The 7,509-nt window shown below is 39.3% G+C and overlaps 1 protein-coding gene across 1 annotated transcript; it reads right to left on the reverse strand.

Moving 5' to 3' along the window:
• Window positions 1-1,416: 1,416 nt before the first annotated feature.
• Window positions 1,417-6,583, reverse strand: LOC131314171 (protein PNS1). Its single transcript, XM_058342691.1, has 5 exons — window positions 6,424-6,583; window positions 5,951-6,322; window positions 4,110-5,018; window positions 3,132-3,365; window positions 1,417-2,176 (listed from the first exon to the last, which is right to left on the reverse strand). Exons 1-5 carry the CDS (start codon window positions 6,439-6,441, stop codon window positions 2,000-2,002), a joined length of 1,710 nt encoding a protein of 569 aa, XP_058198674.1. The 5' UTR covers window positions 6,442-6,583; the 3' UTR covers window positions 1,417-1,999.
• Window positions 6,584-7,509: the final 926 nt, after the last annotated feature.

The following is a 7,509-nucleotide window of genomic DNA, read 5'->3' on the forward strand; positions in this document are numbered from 1 at the left end:
AAATTGCTCCTGTTATGCTCGACATCTTCCACTTGTCCTCACCAAACCATCTATAAACCAAAAGAGCTCAAAGGCACATTTTGGCAAACTGTTGGTGTGCGAATTAATGGTCCACAAAGAGTCGGAGCCAATTTAACTATTAGTCTATTAAGCCAACCATATCTTAAGCAGAACCAAGAAACATGAGTTCTGACTTCTAACTGAATTTAGGCTGCAAAATCTTCCAAAACAAATAAAAACACAAGTAGCCACAGGCCAATATAAATCAAAGGCAGTGAGAGACGTTGAATACATGCCTTACCAAGAACTCAAAGGTACATTTTGTCGAACAGTTTGTGTGCGGGATTATGGTCTACAGAGGTGTCAACATTGGTGGACGGAGTATTTGGAAGGGGGAGTGTTTGCAATCAAGGGCAGGGAGGTAAGTTTAATGCAATCCTTACCTATCTTGGCCTTCTGTTGGAATGCCCTTGACTTCAGTCCGGTATGTTGTTGTAGTTAGGGCCTTGGTTGTCGGTTGGCGGAGTTAGGCGGTTGAGGAGAACACTCTGACGAAGGGAGGCTGTAAAGCTTTTTTGGGAGGCCAGGGAAGCCGGTTGTTGTTTTGTATATATTCGTTGGAGTGTTGCACTGTATCAGTTGGGAAGAGGCTTGGGGTGATTCGTTGGAGTGTTGCACTGTTTCAGTTGGGAAGAGATGTGGGGTGGGGCAGAGATTAATTGCAAGTGCAAGGGGCATTTTTGGAAAGAAAAAAATAGGAAACACTTTCGTACATTTTAAAGTAGTATAGATTATAGAGTATATGGATCTCAGAGTATATGGATCTCGTAGACCATGAACTTGATTTCTAGCACAAACATTTAACATTTCGAGACTTACAAAATGAACAACTCGGATCGTCAGAATGAACTCGCGGTTGGTCTCATTTTGCATTACATGAGAGAGGTTCTTCAATTATTGTAGACATAAATTATGAACCGTAAAATTTGCCCACATTTCGAAATCTATATCTCAAATATCCACTGTTCAATTCATCAATTTTTGGTTGAAATTTATATGCCAACAATTATAATCATCTTAAAAAAATGATACGAGATTTTGTACAAAAATAAAGTATTACTCCTTCCGTCTCCTTTTTAAAGTCTAGTATTCCATTTTAGACTGTTCCTTAATAAGTGTCAATTTTGTAAAGTTAATGAGTAAAAATTGATATATTTTCTATTTTGCCCCTAAAAATAAATTCCATTTTAAAAAGTTAGTGAATAAAAATATAATGATAAGTCTCCATAAAAGGTAAATAGGAAAAGTAGAGGTAAAAGTTAATGTGAAATATATAATGATAATGTTTTCTTAATAAGTTAGAGTTACTAAGCGAGACATTTAAAAAATGACGGAGGTAGTAGTAGATTTTAGCCATTTGCGCAAAAATTACATTCACATAGATAAGAATTTTTACAACGTCGAACTGGATTGAAACAAATCATGATGATCCTTACAACATCACTTCAAAAATAATCGCTGCGATAAAATAATGCCTGCATTTAGCAAACTAATTAAATCAATACGAAAGCAGTGGTAGGAATTTGGCAGTCCCAGAAGTCTATCTTACAGAACAAACACAAGGGACAACTCCAAAAGAAACCCATCTTGAGAAATCCCAGTTGGCCCTCCTTATGCCCTCCCATTTCCAAAACCAAGCAATATTGATGGAACTTTCATATTTACAACTTTCACCACCACCGTTCTGGAAACATTTACCTTGAGTTCACTTGATGGATGCCAAGCCCTTGTGTTTGGATCATCACGGATTCGTAGACAGGAAAGGAATTGAAGCAGCAAAATACTTTGGTTTGGTTTTCCAACCCTTCTCCTTTTCTCTTGGTAAATCCCTACACAAATCCGTGATCCAAACGCAGCCATAGTCCATCTGAGTGTTTACCATTTTAGAGACTTTGATATGGGGATATATCACAACATGAGTTAAGGACTTCCACCAGAGCTAACGTGTGAATCGATGAGGCACTCGAGGGGTAGGTACAACTGCATCGCGGTTAGATTTCATCAAGTCGAGGCAATCCGGCACAGTTCTATCAAACTGTCTGTTGTCGGGATTCTCAGCGTAGCATACATAGTAGCAGCTCACACATGCATGAGGCAATGCCATGGCAATCCTAGTCTGGCACATTCAAGTTAGAATAATTAAAATCAACAGAATCGAATCATAAGATGTTGAAAACAAATATTTCGAGTTGAATCATTCCATAAAAATTTGATGTCCTAGAAAATACAGACGCTCCTTTTGGTTGTTATTGAAGTTTCCAATGCATCATTCAACACAATCGACAAGCACCTTTGACATGCCAGGACTGGTGTTCAATGGGAACGCAAGTTGTTGGGGGATATCTTAGGCATTGGACACGCCATGTGGCATATCTAAGTTCCCTTATTTTTGTCACGTTACCGACACAGTTCGGATCTTATGTCTAGACACATCCTGGACACGTTAGAGACATTGCTTGTTGTATACTTAATGTTTGTAATAGAGTTCTAAACTAAATGGCAATAGTTAGTTGTTTAGTAGTTCAATTTGTAATAATTCCAAGAGACTGTTTGTTAAAGTATTTATTTATGTAGCAAAAAGGAAATTGCAAAAGAAGAAAAAAAATAATTCAGCCTTTTACTTTCTGTGTGTATCCAGATTATTTGACTGCCGTCGTGTCCTGTGTACTAGGTTACATGGACTTGGGAATGAGTGTTGGGTGGAGAATACTTCTAGGTCATTTGATTCTTATTTCAAGGACACCAACACAAGCCTAAAAAAGTTATATATATATTTTTTGTATATGCTCTATTTTCAGGAGTAAATGATGTTTATAATTTGTCATGGGCCAATTCACGTGTAATATAGGAGTTCTGTGCATCGTTGATAACTTACAAAATGTGCTTACTATGTGAAAGTCCAACTAAATATCTCAGACATGGATCCCATACCCTTATTGAGTATCGACAATCCAAAATGGGTTTGTTTTTGAAGTATCTATGGAACATAGCCTGTGTCCATGTCTGTGCCTCTTAATATGCAACTGAACAATGCATGCAACCGAACTAGTCAGACTAATTAGCCCACCTACCATGAGGTAACCAATGAAGAAGGCTAGGATGGAGATGGTGGCGGTGAAGTTCTGGTGGACTCGGGAGGTCCAAGCAGCCACCACAATAACACACATAGAGCCGCTGCAGACTCCACTGAGGAAGCAGATAGCACTGGTCATATCGGAGTCAACAAGAGTTTCCATGTCTCGCTTCTTAAAGAGCTCCCAAGTGTCTTGTGATGCCTTCACAAACCCTTTTCCATATGTTGCTATCTGTTAACATATGTTCAGCGGATACTTCAATTCCATCAAAATTTGATTATAATCGCAGCTCAGAAAAAACCCTAGCAGTAAAGAATACAAAATGGACTCTTCTTTAACAGGGATTCAAAGAATAGGTCCACTTGGTCTCAAATAAAGGCTAGATACTTAAAGTGAAGTGGCAAGAAAATAAGGGCTCCAATCATTTGTGTGGGACTCCAAAACGGGTTTCACAAAATTTGAGTGTCATTCTACGGGTCAAAATATGTGTTAGCAGAACCACCCCCAAGAAATAAAGATGAAACTTATCAACTTAACTTCAAGTGTGAACTTAATGAACAATAAGGAAACACTAAGAAGCCTCAGGAATAACTATAGAACCATAAACCTCGTAAATGAGGTTTTGAAAACAAACCATGAAGGGCTTCCCTAAGATCTTTGTTTGGATTTTATATAGTAAAGAACACACTAAATCCGTCCGTATCATAGGCATAATCAAAACTGGTACTATTCAACAACAATATGAAAGCAGCAGAGAAGCGAGGAACTGCAATCGACACTGAACATGCCTTACGCAAAACTTCTTTTTCGAAACTGTATAGAACTTTACCAAGTCTAATGCCTCTGGAAAAAGCTATTTCGTCGGATTTCTGAACATCAAAGATTCAGTTTCGTTTTTCAAGCTCCAATCACCCCAAACAAGAAATCCAAACTAAGGTATCTTTACAGGTAATAATGGTGAATCAAAGACAACACCTGTACATAGGCCCAGCCATTGCCATATCTGAAGATGGTCTCCATGACATGGAGACAACAATGTGCACAAGAAAACATGAACTCGTCTTCTCCCTCAAGCAAATTCAGACCTCGAGCGAAAATTCTCAGCGCTTCAATTGCAGGCACAAAAAGGGACCCAAGACAAGCACTTCCTAGATTCGTAGAAAGAGCTCTTTGGAAGCAGAATTGTGTGGTTAATTGCATGCCCCTTAGATAGTACAGAGCAATGACCCTACTCACTGTTATATTAGCCACATTCCTCATCACTTCAGCAGTCCAACACAGGCTCAAAACCAATGCAATGATAATCAATGGTGGGAAGTAGAAATTCAAGGACCCAACAACAGCTAAAATCCACAGAGACATCCATAGGAACCCAACCGCAAGCATCCAATAAGTGGGTTGATTCAGATCAGGAAATTTTGATACGGGTTCGAGTGCTTTGACCAAGACCTTACAACAAAACCCGATTCTCTGTGTAACCCAACAAGCATACAATCCATTACCAATTGCGAAGGCAATGAAGAGGACCCCAACCCCATCGGTTGGGGGTTTTTGGAAGCAAATTAGGAGAATTCCAGCTGATAAAGACATGAGGAAACTGCTCCAAAGAATGAAATGAACCATAAACTCGGGCCACACCCTCACTGCCTTTTGCCATAGAAATGCAAGTGCAATGCTCAGAAAAGAAGCAGCTTCAACCTGAGGCAGGAAAAATTCTAACACCCTTTTCTCCTTCCGTCGAGTTGAACCAGCTTTCAATAGGCCTTGAATCCCCTTAAATAAAAGAAAGCCGACTAGTCCACAAGCGACCGCAAAGTGGAGAAGGAACAAAAACAGCGATATTCTGTTCGTGTATGTTCCCGAATTCAAGGTTATTACTGATTGCTGGTAAAGCACAAGAACCCAGAAAAAAAGTTTCAATTACATTTTTAAAAATTCAGCACAAAAATTCAAATAATAAAGTGTGCATATATTCAAACACATAGATATGTCTTGCTGGTGTATGCTCTTGATTCCAGGTTTCCATAGCTTTGTGGTTACAAAAAAAAAACCAGAAAATATTTTGACCAAATGTGGAGAAATCACCTCCAGGCCAATCATAAGTATATGCGTGTGCATACATCTATATTTTAAGATATACTTACGTACACCTGATAGGCCTCGAAGACCCTTGTTTACAAGAAAGCAGGCTGGTCCAAAGAGAAACCAATATAAAAAAGAGGAAAAGAAACAGAGATATTCCGTTGGTATAAGCTCTAGAATTCAGAGTTTTCAGTAATTGCTGGCTATACACAAAAGTCCCCCAAAAGAATTCAAATTCAAAAATCAGCACAAAGTGCCTATCTTCGCATATGGAAATTTCTAAATTCTATGGTTTCTATCTATTGCTCTTTACACAGACAAATACCCGTAAAAAAAAAAAGGGGGGGGGGGGGGGGGGGGGGGGGGGGGGGGAAGTGGTAATCAATTTACAAAACCAGAACCAAAATATTTATAAACACAAAAATCGGCACAAAGTACATATCTATGCATATCCATATACAGGTGTAAGCTCTAGAATTTACGGTTTTTTTTTTTTTCCAACAGTCAGGGCAATCCCGTGCAGACCATCCACGTCAGGGCTAGAAAATTAACAAGAATTTACTTTCTTGTGGCCTAACCCAAGAATCGAACCTGATCCATACCGGACTAACCCTTGGGGCTGGCGTTTATCTACTGCTCTTTACACCAGCAAATACCAATAATTAAAAGTTAATCAATTTACAAAATCAGAACCAAGATATGCATCAACACAAAAGTTATGTGGAATTTGAAACCTGTGGAGTAGGGGTAGAGAGAGGAGGCTGAGCAGGAGAAGGAGCGGCCCGAGGCTGAGAAGAGGGGACGGTGGGGACTCTTGTGGCGCCGTTGATTACAAGCCTGAGAGGGTTCGTGGCACTCAGTCTTTGCATTCTTGACATGTGAAATGGTTCAGGTGGGTTAGTTCTTGTACTGGAATCTTGGGCTTGAGGAATACCCACTGGTACTTCGCCTCTCTCCAAATCATCTCTCACTATATCCAAATCTTCTTCCTCTTCTTCTTCTTCTTCTTCTTCTTCTTCTTCTTCTGTTTCTTCTACTATATGGCCTTCATTTTGACTTCCCCCTTCCTCTTCTCTCTCGACATCGTCGTTTTCTCTCTCTACCACCTACCAATGTTGACAAAAACACGTTTAGCAACCGGGAAATGAGCCAAGATGGATGATGTATAGAAATTTGAGTTAGTGGTGATTGAGGGGGGGAGTCTTACGTGTTCGGGAGTACCCATTTCGGCACCGGCGACGGAGCAAGAAGGCGGCGGGCGGCGGGCGGCGGCTGTGGCTGGCGTTTGTTTGGTTGGAATGTTGGATTTTGTTGTTTTATCGGTGGATGGGGTTATGGGCAAATTTGTTATTACTCCTACTACATAGGGGTAATTACACTGACACACCCTTATTCTATGAAATCACGTTGATACCCCCATGTCACGTTGATACCTAATGGTTCATTTGATAATTTTCATATTCATCAAGGACGGTTTCAAAAGAGATGGATACATGTGGCTCCATTTTCCTTAATTTTTTCGTCTGATACTTTCTTTAGATATTTTTATTTTTTATAATTTTTTGTTTAGCTTTTCTTCATAATTTTAGGGATTAATCATTCGTCTCGATAAGAGAAATCAAAAAAGTTTCAAATATGGATATAATGTAAAAACAAATTCATACAAGACAACATTGCACACAAAATTCCAACTGTTTGATATTTTTTCATCTGTAGTAATTTTTTTTTTTACTTTTGGCCATAATTTTTTACTTTTGAAATTTCTCTCATCAAAAAGAATGATGAATCCAAAGAGCCTTAAAAAAATTTAGAAAGGGCAAACAAAAATTTTAAGGAGAACGGGAATCGCGGCCACCTAGCTTCTTTCACTCATACCTAGTTGTCTATTTTTGTAAAGCAATTGAAGTGTAGTGTGATTTTAGAGAATAAAGGGGCGCTACGATTAGTTTCAATAGAATTTTGGGGGGTGGCAGTGGAATTTACCATAGTGTAGTCTTTTATTGCATAAAGTGGGTAGGCCATTATTATTTATTGCTTTCTAAAACGTGCTTCTAGTGCGCGTGGAAATACGCGCCAGTCTTAATAAACGTGCCTCTTTAACCTGACCAACCGCACAAGCGTTTGGGACCGGGGGTTGGGATTTCGTGTGCGTAGTTGTACATTAGCATAGGGTAGGACTGCTTTGGGGAGTTGTTGACCTACAAGTAGAGTTGATAAGGAGTTATGGTGGACAAGAGGAATGTGGAGAATTCTAGGTTAATGAATTGGACGGCTGAGATTGGTGCAGTGGTTG

The sequence above is a fragment of the Rhododendron vialii genome, chromosome 1a (assembly GCF_030253575.1).
Source record: "Rhododendron vialii isolate Sample 1 chromosome 1a, ASM3025357v1".
Classification (NCBI taxonomy): Eukaryota; Viridiplantae; Streptophyta; class Magnoliopsida; order Ericales; family Ericaceae; genus Rhododendron; species Rhododendron vialii.

Coding starts and splice junctions, on each gene's coding strand:
- LOC131314171 (XM_058342691.1), bottom strand. Junction 5,019..5,950: donor TCTCTACCCCTACTCCACAG/GTTTCAAATTCC, acceptor GTGCTTTACCAG/CAATCAGTAATAACCTTGAA. Junction 3,366..4,109: donor ATGGCTGGGCCTATGTACAG/GTGTTGTCTTTG, acceptor ATATGTTAACAG/ATAGCAACATATGGAAAAGG.